General features: G+C 37.3%; 1 protein-coding gene across 1 annotated transcript in view; it reads right to left on the bottom strand.

Annotated features, from left to right (window-relative positions):
- LOC148954248 (uncharacterized) overlaps positions 1-19,331 on the bottom strand; it is an 84,020-nt gene that overhangs the window by 34,255 nt on the left and 30,434 nt on the right. The window contains exon 5 of the mRNA XM_089086213.1: positions 10,202-10,229. Within this exon, the coding sequence (XP_088942339.1) occupies positions 10,202-10,229 (28 nt within the window). The remainder of the gene's footprint in view (positions 1-10,201; positions 10,230-19,331) is intronic.

Raw genomic sequence — 19,331 nt, 5'->3', positions numbered from 1 at the left:
ACAATCAAATTCCATTGAGAAAATATTTGCTGCCACCTATAGCCAGCAGTTCAGTAGGTGGGAAAGAGAGCGCTACAGGCCACTAATAGTAAAGCCATCCGTTGGTCTTAGCCGTGCCCCGAAGTAAACGGCAAAAGCGGAATGCACGATTAGCCTTTGGGTGGATAAAGGCTATTTAAGGTACGTGATATTTTTATTTTTAGTAGAATCTAATGCTGAAAATGGAAGAACTACTAGCCGAGATGCAAAAGATGAGAGGTGAGGTCACGGATAAGTTGCAACGAATTGAAAATACCGTTGCCAGCGCTGAATCTGTACGGAGGGAATGAGCTACGTTCGAGAAGAAACAAGATAAAAAGGTTAGTGCTTTGGAAACTAAAGTTCAGGAACTCTCGCTCATGTTGAAAAAGTTAGAATTTGAATCTAAGAAAAATAACTTGGTGCTATACGAGTTCAACCCAGGAGCAAGGGGTCGTTCACTAAAGGATGACTTATTACAGGGTTTTGGTACGGTTGTGCCCAGTTTAGACATTCGCTGGAGTGACATTAAAGACGCATTTAGAATGAAAACTCGTTCCAGAGAAGTCTCACCAGTCCTAATTAGATTCTCAACTAAAGATATTCGCGACTCGCTTCTATGGAGAAATCGACATCTGAGAGAATACGGGCTGAAAGCGGCCCCTGATTATACCAAGGCTGAAAGAGAAGCAGGAAACAAGTTGAGACTGATTCTAGAGCAAGCAAAAAGTGAAGGTAGATCCGATGCATTCCTACGGAGGACAAAATTACAAATTGGAGACCGAACGTTTTCTTACGACCCTAAAATTCATTGAGTGATCGAAACTGTCCGAAATTCCAGCGCGACAAGTGTGAATTTGGCCGGTGGGGAAAGTGACAGGGTTGCAGATGGGGACGCAGAATCGGTTATGAGTGATGTATCCGATACTACGGTCATAGACGGCAACGCGACAGAGACGCCGGTTAGGATGTCTCAAGGGCCAGCGGATTCGGAAGTTAGACCGCTACGAGTTAAAAAAAGACTGGCGGAGAGAATACTGGAAGATGCAAATCGTAAACCCAGCACTAGAAGGGGAAGAGGGAGTACGCGTGGGTCGGGAAGAAGAGTCTGGGATGGACGGACAAGAAGCAGGGGCTTGGCAAGAGGAAACGAATCTAGTAGGTTTATTCTTGATCCGGTAATTACGGAATAGGATTTTTAGGGCCATGGTGTAATGAATTTGAAAATATGTTTCTGGAATATTCAGGGATTTAGTGACCAGAAACTAAGTGATTTATGAAGGTCAGATGAGTGGGATATTATATGTCTAGCTGAGACCTGGAGAAGTTTTTGTATTTGCTTTTAGGGGTTTATATGTGAATGCGCTTGTAGAAAACCATCGAGGAATGGCAGAGTGTACGGAGGAGTTGCTGTTTTATGCAGAGAAAGTCGTTTCCGCTCGGTTTTGAGATTAAAAAGTCAGTCTGAGAAAATTGTGTGGTCAAAGGTAAAAATGAATGAATTAAATCTGGTTATAGGAGCTGTCTATATACCACCACAGAATAGTTCGTATATGAAGGAAAATAGTTGGTATCAAAAGAGATGAGAAAATATGTTAAATTGTATGGTGATAGCTATTTTATTCTTTCAGGTGACTTCAACGCGTATACTGGGATTTCAGATGGTGAATTTAAGGAAGTTGGAGATAACTGGAGGAGCTATGCATCGCGGGATCCTTCCGAATCACCTTGGTATTATGATGATTCAAAAATTGGTAAGCGACAGAGTAAGGACCAGAACCGTAGAAGGACTAATTGGTGATCGAATCTTTTAGATTTTTGGGTGAAGGAAGAAATGGTAATTATGAATGGTAGACTGGGAGAAGATGAAGAGGTGGGGAATTTTACTTGTTTTTCTGGATCACCAAGTATGGTAGATTATTGTTTGGTTGGGTTGAATCTGGTTATATCTCTGGTTGGGTTGTCTGGTTATATCTAAAGGAAAATTTTTAGATATAATTTGTTCTAGAAAGGTGGTTAAACAATGTTGCCCCCTGTCTCCGCGGCTATTTTCGTTGTTTATTAATGATTTGCCGGATTTTCTTAGGAAGCAAGGAGCCCCAATTGTGTCATTAGATGTATGTGAACTATGCATGCTGATGTTCGCAGATGACCTGGCACTAGTAGCGAAGTCTAAAGAGGATTTACGGTTCTTTTTGGATAGAACTAAGGATTATATAGATAGGAAATAACTAAGCCTGAATGTAAAGAAGTCGGTAGTTATGGTTTTTAGAAAAGGGGGTAAGATTACAAGTAGAGATAGAGTAAAATGGGAGGGAATAGATTTAGAAAGTGGGGATGAGTTTACGTATTTAGGATGTAAGTATTCGTCAAACGGCAAATTTGGAAAGCGAATGAAGTAAGTCTTGCTAGAGGAAAGTTCTACGCCTATGCTGTGACTGCTAGCCAACTGGCGAACATACAGAGCCTGAAGATGCATAAGCAGATATTTCAGGTAAAGATTGAATCGGCTATGCATCATGGATCTGAAGTGTGGGGATACATAGCTCGTGAGAGGGTGGAGGAGATTCAGCTTCAGTGTTTTAAAAGAGTTTAGGTCTACATTTTTCAACAAATAGTTTAGTATTGAGTGAAGATCTAGGTTTAATTTCTTTAAGAAATGATAGGATAGTAGGGATGATAAGACTATGGGAGAAAATTCTGAGTATGCCCAGAGTAAGGATAACAAAAGCAGCATATTTAGAAGCTCTGAGGATCCCAAAGAGTGATACGTGGCCATCTCAAATAATGAAGATATTGGAAGATGTTGGATCTTCAGAGCTATGAAATGGTGGCCTAGGGATTGGATTAAAAGAAGAAAAAGTTGCAAGTAGGGTCAGGGAGAGGTTAAGGGACCATGAGATCAAGGTGGGGCATGCGCAATTGAATGAGACCCGATCACTGGAGTTATATGCAATGGCTAAGGAACAGTGGGGGGAAGAATTGTATTTTAAGGCAGGGCTTCAAAAGAGGCAGCTAAAGTTTATTATTTGTGTTAGGTCAGATGGGTTACCATTAGGTGAGAAAAGGAAATATCTGGGAGGGGTTAGGCAAGCTTCTGGTTCTTACTTCTGTCCCATATGCTTGAAAGAGGAAGATTTGTTTCATTTTGTGGGGAAGTGCGGTGAAATAATAGATTTAAGGAAAGAATTGTTTGGGGTTGAGGTTTGGGAGAGAGATGAGATAATAAATTTATTAGCAAGGAAAGATGTGGGAGGTATAAAGAGATTCGGAATGTTCCTGACGATGGGTATAAAATATAGAGAAAGGTTTTTTGAAGATTAGGGGTGAGGGTGATATTTCACTAGCCTAGATTATACTTTTGTGCCAATTTATGTTTGTATGAAAGTGTCTTTGTTTTTGTGACCACGACCCTTTGACCTTTTGTGTTAATAAATTCTATTCTATTCTATAATAATATATATTAGTATTATTGTGTATTATTATATATGTCTTATATTTTCCATTGAACAAAATGGCTATCTCAAAATTTTGATTAGATGTGCTTAGGGAAATGGTGGGCGTGAGAGGGGCGTTAGTTGCTCTCCAATCACTTTCAACTATTACAAAGGGCACTAGCCCTTTTTTATTTCCAATCGAATGACCCCTTTTGAAGTTTCTACAACAACGCTTTCTATAAAAACCTTATATGCTCCCAGGGCACAACTTACAACCCTTGCCCTGAGGGCTTGGGGGGGGAGGTTGTCATCCTCAAAGAACTCATTTCCAGAACTTTCAACTACGTTGAACAAAATCGCCATCTCAAAATTTTGATTGAACGTGTTTGGGGAAATGGTGGGCGTGAGAGGTGGGTTAGTTGCCCTGCAATCACTTCCGACTATTAAAAAGGGCACTAGCCCTTTCAATTTTTAATCAAATGAGCCCTTTTCGAAGTTTCTACGACAGCTTTTTCTATTAAAACCTTATATGCCCCCCGGGCAAAACTTACGACCCTTATCCTGAGGGATGTGGGGGGAGATTCATCCTCAAAGACCTAGTTTCTAGAACTTTCAACTACATGAACAAAATGAATATCTCAAAATTTTGATTGGATGTGTTTGGTGAAATGGTGGGCGCAAGAGGGGGGTTAGTTGCCCTCCAAAACTTTCGACTATTAAAAAGGGCACTAGCCCTTTGAATTTGCAATCGAATGTGGTATAACTTACAACCCTTGCCCTGAGGGACCTTAGGGGGTAATCATCCTCAAAGACCTAGTTTCCAGAACTTTCAACTACGTGAACAAAATGGATATCTAAAAATTTTTTTTGTATGTGTTTTGAGAAATGGTGGGTGTGAGAAGGGGGTTAGTTGCCCTCCAATTACTTTCAATTATTAAAAAGGCCACTAGCCCATTAAATTTCCAATCGAATGAGACCTTTTTGAAGTTTCTACGAAAACACTTTCTATAAAAACCTTATATGCCTTCAGGGCATAGCTTACAACCCCTGCCCTGAGGGGTTGGGGGGTTTGTCATCCTCAAAGACATAATTTCCAGAATTTTCAACTACATTGAACAAAATACCTATCTCAAAATTTTGATTGGATGTGTTTGGTGAAAGGGTGGGCGTGAGAGGGGGGTTAGTTGTTCTCCAATCACTTTCGACTATTTAAAAAGGGCACTAGCCCCTTCAATTTCCAATCGAATGACCCCTTGTGAAGTTTCTACGACAACGCTTTCTATAAAAACCTTGTATGCTCCAAGGGCATAACTTACAACCCTTGCCCTGAGGGCTTGGGGGGGGGGGGGTGTCATCCTCAAAGACCTAATTTCCAGAACTTTCAACTACTTTGAACAAAATTGCAATCTAAAAACGTTGATTGAACGTGTTTGGGGAAATGGTGGACGTGAAGAGGGGGGTTACTTGCCCTGCAATCACTTCCGACTATTAAAAAGGGCACTAGCCCTTTCACTTTTTAATCGAATGAGCCCTTTTCGAAGTTTCTACGACAGCACTTTCTATTAAAACCTTATATGCCCCCGGGCAAAACTTACGACCCTTACCTTGAGGGATGTGGGGGGAGAGTCATCCTCAAAGACCTAGTTTCTAGAACTTTCGACTACGTGAACAAAATGAATATCTCAAAATTTTGATTGGATGTGTTTGGGGAAAAGGTGGGCGCAAGAGGGGGGTTAGTTGCCCACCAAAAATTTCGACTATTAAAAAGGGTACTAGCCCTTTGAATTTGCAATCAAATGTGGCATAACTTACAGCCCTTGCCCTGAGGGATCTTAGGGGGTAATCCTCCTCAAAGACCTATTTTCCAGAACTTTTAACTACGTGAACAAAATAGATATCTCAAAGTTTTGATTGGATGTGTTTTGAGGAATGGTGGCTGTGAGAAGGGGGTTAGTTGCCCTCCAAATATTTTCAACTATTAAAATGGCCACTAGCCCTTTAAATTTCCACTCGAATGAACCCTTTTTGAAGTTTCTACGAAAACACTTTCTATAAAAACCTTATATGCCCCCAGGGCAGAGCTTACAACCCCTGCCCTGAGGGGTTTGGGTGGTTTTTCATCCACAAAGACATAATTTCCAGAATTTTCAACTACGTTGAACAAAATACCTATCTCAAAATTTTGATTGGATGTGTATGGGGAAACGGTGGGCGTGAGAGGGGAGTTAGTTATTCTCCAATCACTTTCGACTATTAAAAATGACACTAGCCCTTTCAATTTCCAATCAAATGAGATTTTGTTGAAGTTTCTACGACAACGCTATCTACAAAAACATTATAAGCCCCCAGGGCATAACTTACAACCCTTGCCCTGAGGGCTCTAAGGTTATCATCCTCAAAGAACTAATTTCCAAAACTTTCAACAACGTTGGACAAAAATGATATTTCAAAACTTTGATTGCATGTCTTTGGAGGAATAGTAGGCGAGAGAGGGGGAATGGTTGTCCTCCAATTACTTTCAACTATTAAAAAGGGCACTATCTCTTAAAATTTCCAACCGAATGAGCCCTTTTTCAAGTTTTTGCGAAAACACTTTCTATAAGAACCTTATATGCCGCCTGGGCATAACTTACAACCCTTGCCCTGAGGAGTTTGGGTGGTTTGTCATCCTCAAAAACATAATTTCCAGAATTGTCAACTACGTTGAACAAAATACCTATCTCAAAATTTTGATTGAATAGGTTTGGGGAAATGGTGGGTGTAGGAGGGGGGTTAGTTGCTCTCCAATCACTTTCGACTATTCAAAAGGACACTAGCCCTTTCGATTTCCAATCAAAAAAGCTTTTGTTGAAGTTTATACAACAGCAGTTTCTAATAAAAACCTTATACGCCCCCAGGGCATAACTTACAACCCTTGCCCCGAAGGCTCTAAGGGGTTTATCATCCTCAAAGACCTAATTTCCAAAACTTTAAACTACGTTGAAATATATGGATATTTCAAAATTTTGATTGCATGTGTTTGGGGGAATGGTGGGCGTTAGAGGGGGGTTAGTTGCCCTCCAATTACTTTCAACTATTAAAAAAGGCACTATCCCTTTGAATTTCCAATCGAATGATTGCTTTTTCATGTTTGCACGACAACACTTTCTATAAAAACCTTATATGCCCCCAGGGCATAACTTACAACTCTCGCCCAGAAGACAGTGGGAGGAGTGTCCTACTCAAAGATATAATTTCAGGACCTTTCAACTGCGTTGAACAAAATGGCTATCTGAAAAATTTTGATCGGATGTGTTTGGAGAAATGGTGGGCGTGGAAGGGGTGTTAGTTGCTCTCTAATCACTTTCGACTATTAAAAAGGGCACTAGCCATTAAAATTTCCAATCGAATGAGCCTTTTTTGAAGTTTCTACGACAACGCTTTCTATAGAAACTTTATATGCCCCCATGGCTGTGGGGGGGGGGGTTGTCATCCTCAAAGATCTAGTTTCCAGAACTTTCAACTACGTTGAACAAAATGGATATATCAAATTTTGATTGAATGTGTTTGGGGAAAAGGTAGTTGTGAGAGGGGGGTTAGGTGCCCTCCAATCACTTTCGACTATAAAAAAGGGCACTAGCCCTTCGAATTTCCAATCGAATGAGCCTTTTTTGAAGTTTCTACGACAACGCTTTCTATAGAAACCTTATATGCCCCCATGGCATAACTGACAACCCTTGCCCTGAGAGCTGTGGGGGAGTGTCCTCCTCAAAAACATAATTTCTATCTGGAAATCCACTACGCTGAACAAAATGGCTATTTGTCATTGTAGCCATTCCATTCCCAATCGAATGAGCCTTTTTCGAAGTTTCTACGTCAACTCCTTCGATACTAAGAGCCCTGGTATAGAAAAATAAATAATACATTGTGCCAACATTGTTTTTTACTTAGGCAGCGCTATTGCGCTGTCTATGATAGTCCAACAATCAAATACCAAAAGCTTCGGAGTCAACATAATCCCCCCGCCTCCAGAGTCCGGGAGAAAGACTGTGTAAAGACTGTTCGGGCCTTATAGGCCCGAAGGCCTATAAGGTTCTTTTGGAAGAGGTAAGCTTCGGAGGGGACTCAAATGACTAGTAATTTAAAGTTGTAGTTCCCTTTTTGAGATTCAAAAGTAATCTGATGACAACTAACCCCCCTTCCACCAAATGCGTCCGATCAAAATTTTGAGATTTTCATTTTGTTCCAAATAGACCCAAGATCATACAGTAAAGACTCCGGGGTTTAGACAGGCCCCAAGAACCCGGGGGCGTCTAAGCTTTTTATGGAAGGAATGATAATATAACTTCGTAGGGAGCTCATTCTAGTGGAAATAAAAAGTTTTAGTTCGCTTTTTAAGAGTCAAAAGCGACGGAGGACAACTAGCCCTCCTGCATTCTTTGCCTCAAATCCATCCGATGGAATTTTTGAGATAGCCATTTTGTCAAAATAAGTCAAGATTTGTTAACAAAACTCCAGGGTCAACATAAACCCCCACAGCCCTGGGGCAGGTGTGGTATGTCATGTCCTGGGGGCATATAAGGTTCTTAGACGACGGTTTTGAAAATAGTTCAAAGATCAGATAAGCCAAACCTCCACCCCCACTCAAGAAACGTATCTAAGACATTTTATTCCAAAGCCTAAGTGAGTTGACCCTTGGCTTGCTCTGCATGGCCCGACCAGCTCCCCTAAAAAAATTGTTAGTGAAATTTTATTCCAAAAATTATGGCAACTCACCCCTGGCCCTCCATGGCCCGACCCCCACAAAAAAAAGCAACTTATTAACAATATTTTATTCCAAGACTTATGGGAGCTGACCTTTGGTCCTCCATGGATCGATACCCCGCCCTCCCCCAAAACATTATCAATGATAAATCCTGATTACTGACCCCTGGCCCTCCCACCATGGTCCGACCCCCCCCCCCGCCTAAAAAACAACTTATTAACGATATTATATTCCAAAAATCATGGGACCTGACACATTGTCCTACCAAATACAAAAGTACGAAGAACAATAGGGAAATCTTTTTGCAAGACAGTGGAGATAATTTGAATGAATATTTCGGCCCTATGTCCAAGGGCCGTCCTCAACAAGACAAAAATATATGGAAGAAAAAAAGACTCACAAGTCTCCCTTTTTTGGAAACAACCCGATCAAACTGGGACTGTATTCTAGTAAAATAATTGTAATTAAAAATATTGTATAATAGTAAACTATAAAAGAAAATCCTTTTATTGATCACTACTTACCCTTTGAATTCCAAACCATTGTTTAGTTTAAATGCCTATTAAAGAGAGGATTGTTTATCAATAATGTATGACTGTAAAAAATCAATGTTTACATTAAGATATTTAATTATTTGGAAAGATAGAGTTATTTATTCATAGTCATTTATATTTGTTTCACATATGATTTACTATTTGATCATATTGCCACTCCTCTTTAATGTAGCTCTTTACTATCTTTTGAAAAACTTCCTTAATGGGATTTTTTTTTTTATTAATTCTAAAATATATTTCAAAGTAATTATTGAGCTATACTATTACTACTATTAGCAAATCCATGCAGCACCTAGCGGCCTGAGGCCAACACAGTTACATACACTCATACTCCATTCCAATCTATTCAAAGCCTCCCATTTTGCACCCCACCCCAAGAAGCTCCAATTTATTGAATTCCTCCTTACTACCTCCTTCCGCCCCATTTGGGGACACCCTGTGTTTTTGTTTGGACATTTAAAGATTGGTGTAAAAACACGATTTTCAGCAATCTATCACCTTTTCAGAAAACACAAAAAAATATAAATACGACAAACGGGTCTATGGCCAGTAAATGTAAACGAAGGAAAAAAAACGAATATTTCACCCGTATCTAACAAGGCACCTTAAGCGTAGAGAAAAAAACTAAACTAAAACTAAAAAATATACATAAAACTAAAATAGACTAACCTAAAAATATATATTCCCAGTATCTCTATTAATTGATAAATCTGTAAAATATGTTTTGTTTTTAATTTCTAATGCTTCAAGAGCCCATTGCATGAAATCTTTATCATTGGAAATGGGTGTTGCCTCCTCGAACTGCACAAAATGATCTGAATTAAAAAATATGTTTTCTGCTAAGGCTGAAGTGAAACTTTCTGGAGGTTTTGTAAATTTTAGAGCATTATCTATTGAGTTCCAGTGCTTAATAAAACGTTCCACAAATTGCTGGTGTGTTCGACCGATGTAAAATTTCCCGCAAGAGCAAGGGATGCTATAAACTCCACTTGACAATATATTACGTGTTATATCTTTTCCAGAATTTAGAAAGCTACTCAATGGTCTGATTGATTTAAAACAAGTTGCAATAATATGTTTCAACAGATTTCGTTTAATTTTTTCCCCAAGAATTGCTATGAAAGACATTGAGATATGTCTTTTGGCAGTTGTGGTATCCAAAAGCTGAGAATAGTTAACGTAATTACCTTTATTGTGCTCAATATGCCTTTTCTTTATTATTTCATTGACCAAATTTACAGAATACCCCTTAAAAAATAAAATATCCCTCACATTTTTCCACAAAATACATCCCACAAAAAATGTAATAATGTCACATCCCTCACAGTATTACAATTGTTCGCTATCAATATACTACGGGGAAATTTTTTTTAAAAGCTCTATCAACCAATGACATGACTGTTCCCTTTTTTACTCAAATTGGGTGAGATGAACGAAAATTTAAATACCTGTCATAATGAGTTGGTTTTCTATAAGCTGAAAAAAGTAAATCTTTATCAATCTTTATTAATACAATTAATTTAAAAAAAAATTTCCACAAAATAAGTTTTTCAAAGAAAAGTAAAGAGCTCTATTAAACAAAAAATGAGCGAAAATAAGATAAAATAAACTACCAAGCGTGAAACTACCACAAATCAGCATCAATAAATAAATGAAACTCCAAAACGAACAGAAATTACAATAATTAACCAAGTCAAACTCAAAACGAGCAGAAATTAAAATAAGTTGGGCGCAAAACCCCTATGCCTTCCCAAGGCCAGAAAAAACTTGCACTTTACTGAAAAAATATAAATGTTTTTACTTTTATAACTTTAATAAATCAAATAATATTAACATTCTGATTACTAAATATCAGTATATGTATATTAAACTGACAATGCACATTCATGTGTTTTGTTTTTCTATCTTGTTTTACTATCTTGTTTTTCTAGCTCTAGAGTAAATTTAATATTTTTGTCAAACCTGTTTAAATGGTCTAGCAACAAATTTAAGAAGTCCAATCCATGTTCACAGAAACACAAGAAATCGTCCATGCACCAACCCCAAAACCAAGGAGGCAGACCAAAACACTAAATAGCGGACATTTTATAGAATCCAAAAATATATGAGCGAGAACTAGACTTAGAAGAGCATCCATAGGTAAACCGAAGACCTGTTGATACGATTCTCCCCAAAAACCGAAATAAAAGGAATACTTGTTTGCCAACGCGACTAACTTCCTAATGACTCTGACGTCCATGCTTGCCAAATTTACATCTTCTATCAGTTCAGAATGTTTTTGTATTTAATTTCTTAATATGAGTTCAAATTTCTTTGCATCGTAATTGGTGTACGTGGATACATGATCAACACTACCGAGAATTGTATTGTTGTCTACGCGACGATTTCTTAATTTGTTTACAGCATAAACTTATTTTTTCAAGCAAGATCTTTGAGTCCCCAAAAGCAGACGAAATGCTGTTGACAACCATTTTCAAACAGTTCGTGGTAACGAACTGTAAGTAAGGAGCGACCCGACTCAATAGTAACCGAAACTCTAAAAAAAGGACTTTTGATACCAATAGATACATCAAAAGGTTTTTATGCTGATATCAAATATATAAGTTTCATCAAGTATAGTCTTACCCATCACGCCTGAGAAAATTTGGCTCATTTTCGAAAAAAAGGGAAAAACATCCCCTAAAAGTCATAGGACCTTAATGAAAATCACACCATCAGATCAGCGTATCAGAGCACCCTACTGTAGATGTTTCAAGCTCCTTTCTGCAAAAATTTGGAATTTTGTATTTTTTGCCAGAAGAAATATCACGGATGCGTGTTTATTTGTTGTTGTTTATTTTCTTCCCAAGGGTGATCGTATCGATCCATTGGTCCTAGATTATCGTAAGAGGGCTCATTCGAACAGAAATTAAAAGTTCTAGTGCCCTTTTTAAGTGACCAATAAAATGGACGGCAACTAAGCCCCCTAGTCAATACCTCGCTCTTTACACTAAAGTTTTTTTAGTACTTTCATAAGAGCTATTTATTTTATTTAACGGTCTTTGTGATTAAGGGGTCATTCTTAAAGAATTGAAAAAAAATTGAACTTTAGCGTAAAGAGCGAGGTAATGACTAGGGGAGCAAACCCCCCTAATATACGTAATAAAAATATAAGAATATAGAAGTTCGTAAGTTAACGTAAGTTAATTCGTAATTTATGTATATTTATTGCAAATAAAAACGTTTGTAAATAAAATTAAACAACTTTCAAGAATGCCGTTTAGCCAAAAAAAATGTAAAATTAATATGCAAATTTAGTTTTATTTATTCATGTACGGTGAGCCAAAATCAAAACCTGCATTAATTAAAAACGTTCAGAAATTAAATAAAAAAAACAAGTTTTTTTTTAGCTGAAAGTAAGGAGCGACATTAAAACTTAAAATGAACAGAAATTATTCCGTAAATGAAAGGGGCTGTCCCCTCCTCAATGCCTCGCTCTTTACGCTGAAGTTTGACTATGTCACACAACTTTATTTTTTAAAACAATAAAAAACTTTAGCGTAAAGAGTGAGGCATTGAGGAGGGAACAGCCCTTTTCATAAACGGAATAATTTCTGTTCATTTTCAGTTTTAATGTCGCTCCTTACTTTCAGTTAAAAAAACTTGTTTTTTTTAATTTAACTATCTTAAAGATCGAGTCCTTTTTTGTTAAATTGGAGGTTCATCAATACATCATAAAGAAAGATGTGGAGTCCCACAAGGGCCCCCCTTTGGACCACTATTGTTTGAAATATACGTAAATGACCTATACTTAGCACTTGGTGTGCTGAATATTGAAGTTGGAAGGGCCCAAAGACAACGGGACCCTAATCAAGCTTTATTGCTGTTTGCGGATGATACATGTCTTACGGTGGCAGCAAGAACAGATAGTGAATTACTAACTATGACAAGAGATAGTATGTCAAGGATAAAAAAGTTGATGAAAGTTAATCAGCTAAAGCTGAATTATAAGAAATCTCATTGGGTAATATTTTCAAGATCGCCAGATTATTATCCTTGGTTAAAGGAATTAAATGTCGGGTCTTACCGTATTAAGTATAAAAAAAAACAAGTTTTTTTAACTGAAAGTAAGGAGCGACATTAAAACAAACAGAAATTATTCTGTATATGAAAGGGGCTGTTCCATCCTCAACACCTCGCTCTTTACGCTAAAGTTTGACTCTGTCACACAACTTTATTTTTTAAAACAATAAAAAACTTTAGCGTAAAAAGCGAGGCGTTGAGGAAGGGACAGCCCCTTTCATATAGGGAATAATTTCTGTTCGTTTTAAGTTTTTATGTCGCTCCTTACTTTCAGTTAAAAAAAACTTATTTATTTAGTTTTTTTATTTAGTTTTTGAACGTTTTTGAATTAATGCAGGTTTTTATTTTGGCTCACCGTACATGAATAATTGAAACAAACTTTGCAGATTTATTTTACTTTTATTTGGTTTAATGGCTTTCTCGAAGCTGTTTAATTTTATTTACGACCGTTTTTATTATTAATAAATATACGTAAATTACGAATTAACTTACGTAACGAACTTCTATATTCATGTATTTTTAATACGTATATTAGGGGGTTCGCCCCCTTCTCAATACCTCGCTCTTTACGCTAAAGTTCGAATTGTGTTCCAATTCTTTAAGAATGCTCCCTTAATCACGAAGGCCTTTAACTAGAATAAATAGCTCTTATGAAAGTACTAAAAAACCTTTGGCTTAAAGAGCGAGGTATTGACTAGGGGGGCGGACCCAATCATATACGTAATAATTTCTGTTCGTTTTAAGTTTTGATGTTGCACCTTACTTTCAATTGAAAAACTTTTTTTATATTTAATTTCTGATCATTTTTTTAACTAATGCTGGGAAATCTGGCGCCCCCTTCATAGCAATGTCCCTTCCCCCATGATAACTTCCTCCATGGAAAGATCCCCCCACATAACCCCCCCACGACCAGAAAAAATCCCCTCTGAAAACGTCTGTATACTTCCCAATAACCAATACTATATATGTAAACATTGGGTAAAGTTCATAACTTTCAGCCCTTCCCCTGGGGACTTTGGGGGATTAAGTCATCCTCAAAGACATAGTTATTATATTTTCGACCATACTGAACAAAATGGCTATCTCAAAATTTTGATCGGCTGACTTTGGGAAAAAATGAGCGTGGGAGGGGGCCTAGTTGCCCTCCATTTTTTGGTCACTTAAAAATGGCACTAGAAACTTTTAATTTCTGTTCGAATGAGCCCTCCCACGATATTCTAGGACCACTGGGTCGATACGATCACCCCTGGAAAAAAAAGAAAAAAAAGAAGAAAAAAACACGCATCCGTGACCTTCCTTCTGGCAAAAAATACAAAATTCCACATTTTTGCAGATAGGAGCTTTAAACCTCTACAGCAGGGTTCTCTGATACGCTGAATCTGATGGTGTGATTTTCATTAAGGTTCTATAGCTTTTAGGGGTGTTTCTCCCTTTTTTCGAAAATAAGGCAAATATTCTCTAACTTTTGATGGGTAAGATTAAACTTGATGAAACTTATATATTTGAAATCAGCTTTAAAATCTGATTCTTTTGATGTATCTATTGGTATCAAAATTCCACTTTTTAGAGTTTCGGTTACTATTGAGCCGGGTCGCTCCTTACTTACAGTTCGTTACGACGAACTGTTTGATTGAGCGTGTACCGTCTGAGAAATATCTTGTGTAATATTAGATGAGACTCTTAGTTTCTCAAAGTACATACAATGTATATCATCTAAAATTGCTCGGAATGTAGGGATTCTGAGAAAGTTGAAATATTTTTTCCCACCTAATATACTTAGATTGATATATTTATCTATTATCCATACTTATTTGATTTATTGTTGTTCGGTGTGGTCATCTACTTTTCAAATATATTTAAAGTCATTACGGGCTCTCCAAAATTCGGCGATTCAGGTTCTTGTTAATTGTGATAATCGTATATCAGTTAGATAGTTAAAAGAAAAATTAATCTTTTACCAGTTTTAGGTCTTATTAATTTTTATAAGGCTCTGTTTATGTTTGATATATTGCATAATAATGCATCTGAATGTTTGATTGGTGTGTTTGAGAGAGATCAGCCTGAATATGAGACAAGGAATTCGTCAGCAATTAAAAAACCGACTAAAAGGTCTACAAGGTCTGCATTTTCGATTCGCCATGTTCTTCCTTCTATATGGGAGTCCCTTCCTTATAATATAGTTCAAGAAACTGATAGGCCGACTTTTCGTGGGTTGGTTAGGGGCCATTGTTTTGGTATATATCATTTATGATTTAGATATATGTAAAAAACTATCGCAGAAATCAAATATTGTAGCGATTGTAGAAAAAAAAACGATCAGAAACTAAATAAAAAAAACAATTTTAAGAACTGAAAGTAAGAAGTATCATCAAAACTTAAAACGAACAGAAATTATTACATATCTGATTGGGTCCACCCCCTGTTCGGTACCTCACTCTTTACGCTATAGTTTTTTTTTGTACTTTCATAAGAACTATTTATTCTAATTAACGGCCTTTGTGATTAAGGGGTCATTCTTAAAGAATTAGAACAAAATTTGAACTTTAGCGTAAAGAGCAAGGTATTGAATAGGAGCAAATCCCCTAATATACGTAATACAAATTTACGAATATAGAAGTTCGTTACGTAAGTTAATTCGTAAGTTACGTCAGATCAAAATTTCGAGAAAGCCATTTACCAAAAAAAATTAAATTAATATGCAAATTTCGTTTTAATTATTCATGGACGGTGAGCCAAAATCAAAGATGCATTAATTCAAAAACGTTCAGAAATTAAATAAAAAAAAACAAGTTTTTTCAACTGAAAGTAAGGAGCGACATTAATACTTAAAACGACAAGAAATTATTCCGTATATGAAAGGGGCGGTCCCCTCCTCAACGCCACGCTCTTTGCACTAAAGTTTGGCTCTGTCTCACAACTTTATTTTTTAAAACAATAAAAACTTTAGCGTAAAGAGCGAGGCGTTGAGGAGGGGACAGTTATATGCTCATATAGGAGGGGACAGCCCTTTCATATACGAAATAATTTCTGTTCGTTTTAAGTTTTAATGGCGCTCCTTACTTCCAGTTAAAAAAAAACTTGTTTTTTATTTATTTAATATCAGAGGCAAAGCTATAGCGTTGCGTATAGTAAAGGCCATGCGGCTCCTATCTTTGCTCATTTTTTTTTCCCATAGGCAGTTCATACAGAAGGGGTCGCAACAAAAACTTAAAAAGAGGCTCCTTCAATTAGATCTCGAAAGCTCTATTGCCCTTTTTAATCGTCGAAAGTAATTGTACGGCAACTAGCCCCCTCCCCACGCCGATCATTCCCCCAAACACTTCCAATCAAAATTTTGAGATAGCCATTTGTTCAGCATAGTTGATTTCCAGATAGAAAATATATTTTTGAGGAGGACACTCCCCCACAACCCTCAGGGCAAGGGTTTTAAGTTATGCCCTGAGGGCATATAAGGTTTTTTATAGAAGGCGGTGTCGTAGAAACTTCAAAACAGGCTCATTCGATTGGAAATTAAAGGGCTAGTGCCCTTTTTAATAGTCAAAAGTGATTGGAGTGTAAGTAGCGCCCCTCCCCCCCCACGCCCATCATTTCCCCAAACACATCCAATAACAATTTTCATAGAGCCTTTTTGTTCAGCGTAGTTGATTTACAGAGAGAAAAAATGTTTTTCATGAGAACAATCCCCCACAAACCTCAGGGCAATGGTTTTAAGTTATGCCCTGGGGGCATATAAGGTTCTTATAGAAGGCGTTGTCATAGAAACTTCAAATAAGACTCATTCGATTGAAAATTGAAGAGCTAGTGCCCTTTTTGATAGTCGAAAGTGATTGGAGTGTAACTAGCACCCCGCCCCCCCACGCCCCTCCTTTCCCCAAACACCTCCCATACCACTTTTCAGATAGCCCTTTTGTTCAGCCTTGTTGATTTCCAGATAGAACATATGTTTTTCAGGAGGCCACTCCCCCACAACCCTCAGGGCAAGGGTTTTAAGTTATGCCCTGGGGGCATATAAGGTTCTTATAGAAGGCGTTGTCGTAGAAACTTCAAAAAAAGCTCGTTCGATTGGAAATTCAAAAATCTAGTGCCCTTTTGAGTAGTCGAAAGTGATTGGAGGGCGACTAGACCCCCCCCCCACGCCAATTATTCCCCCAAACACCTCATATCCAAATTTTGAGATAGCCATTTTGTTCAGTGTAGTTGATTTCCAGATAGAAGATATATTTTTGAGGAGGAAACTCCCCCACAACCCTCAGGGCAAGGGTTTTAAATTATGCCCTGGGGGCATATAAGGTTTTTTACAGAAGGCGTTATCGTAGAAACTTCAAAACAGGATCATTCGATTGGAAATTAAAGGGCTAGTGCCCTTTTTAATAGTCGAAAGTGATTGGAGTGCAACTAGCCCCCCCCACACCCATTATTTCCCCAAACACATCCAATCAAAATTTTGAGATAGCCATTTTTTTCAGCGTAGTTGATTTCCAGATAGAAAATATGTTTTTGAGGAGGACACTCCCCCACAACCTTCAGGGCAAGGGTTTTAAGATAGGTCCTGGGGGCAAATAAGGAATTTATAGAAGGCGTTGTCGTAGAAACTTCAAAAAAGGCCCATTCGATTGGAAATTAAAAGGGATAGTGCCCTTTTTAATAGTCAAAAGTGAACGGAGGGCAACAAGCCCCCCCAACGCCCATCATTCCCCCAAACACAGATACTCCAAATTTTGAGACAGCCATTTTGTTCAACGTAGTTTATTTCCAGATAAAAATATGTTTTTGAGGAGGACAATCCCCCACAACCCAGGGCAAGGGTTTTAAGTTATGCCCTGGGGGCATATAAGATTTTTATAGAAGGCGGTGTCGTAGAAACTTCAAAAAAGGCTCATTCGATTGGAAATTCAAAGGGCTAGTGCCCTTTTTAATAGTCAAAGTGATTTGAGGGCAACTAACCCCCCTCTCACGCCAATCTTTTCCCCAAACACATCCAATCAAAATTTTGAGACAGCCCTTTTATTAAACATAGTTTTAAGTTCTAGAAATTAGGTCTTTGAGGATGACAACTCCCCCACAGCCCTCAGGGCAAGAGTTGTAATTTAAGGATTCTCCAAATCCTTCCCATTATTTCTGATGGAAGGGATGCTCGTATAAACTTTAGAGAGGGCTCATTTGACTGAAAATTGAAAGTTCTTGTTCACTTTTTAAGAGTCAAAAGAGATTGGAGGGTAACTAAGCCCCCCCCCCCTCCTTCACGCCCGAAATGCATCAGATACAAATTTTAAGATAGACATTTTGTTAAAATGGTTCAAAGTTCCAATAACAAAAAACGCCAGTGTCGACACAGCCCACCAGGGCCCGGGGGTAGGCGTTGTAAGTTATGCCCTGGGGCGTAACTTATTAAGGGGGTTTATAACTTATGGGAAGGAGTTTTGTATGGGAAGAACACATAGGAAATCTATTATAATTATCCAATTATAAGGTTAAAATACATATTCTGTGATAGATGCAAAATACTTTTGCACACAAAATCCTATTAAGGTCAATTCCAAACAGTCGTGATCCCTTTGTGTCAGCAAGTGAAATGGTCTAAACCCCCTTATTGGATCTATTTTTCAATCCATTCATTGTTGTCAATCGCTGTTCACAAGTTATGCACGCTCTCTATTGTTCACCTATATAATTTTTATCAAAGAGGTAATTATAAAGACTTTTAACAAAGCCTCATTCGAATTAAACTGAAAATTCTATATGCGTTTTTTAAAGTCACAAACAATTAGACAGTAAGCACCCTCCATGCCATAAAAACTTGAAACTCTTTGCAATCAAAAACGAAAAAAAATTAATTAAAAAAAACTTTCCGGAAAATAGGTTTTTCAAAGAAAAGTAAAGGCCATTTTAAACTTAAGCTCAGGAGATACAAATACCTGTTAAAATTTAAACTCAAAACGACCAGAAAATACTATTAAAGAATAAATAAAACCCAAAACGAACAGAAATTAAATAAACAATCATAGCAAAAACATACAACAAATAATAATATAAATGAATAAATGGATCTTAAAGCGAGTAATGCTTAGATTTAATATGAAAATCGAGCTTAAAACGAAAACAAATATTTTGCTGTTAAATTATAAATGAAACTTAAAATTAACAGAAATTAAATAAACAATCAATGCGAACAAACATACAATATATATTAATGTAAATGAATAAATAAATCTTAAAACGAGTGAAACTTAAATTGAATATGCAAATCAAGCATATTCGATTCAAGTTTGAATCGAATAAAAATAACTATAAACAAGAGTTTGGGTATCGCCTCACTGCAGAAGCCTAAAACCTACTGCGTCATTGGCGCTTTACTGAAAACGAATTATATTACAAATGTTTTCTTTTGTACTTAATATTGAAAATAAATATTAAAATTACAGTAAAATTTTGAACTGATGAGCTTTTAGCAATTAATATCATTATACATCAAATATTCAGTTTAATTTATTAGTTCTTTCCAAGAGTGGTCAAGAC

The sequence above is a fragment of the Artemia sp. Qi Xiang Cuo genome, chromosome 3 (genome assembly GCF_049724085.1).
Source record: "Artemia sp. Qi Xiang Cuo chromosome 3, ASM4972408v1, whole genome shotgun sequence".
NCBI lineage: Eukaryota > Metazoa > Arthropoda > Branchiopoda > Anostraca > Artemiidae > Artemia > Artemia sp. Qi Xiang Cuo.
The sequence above is the reverse complement of the archived record's forward strand: the minus strand, read 5'-3'. Positions and strand labels throughout refer to the sequence as shown.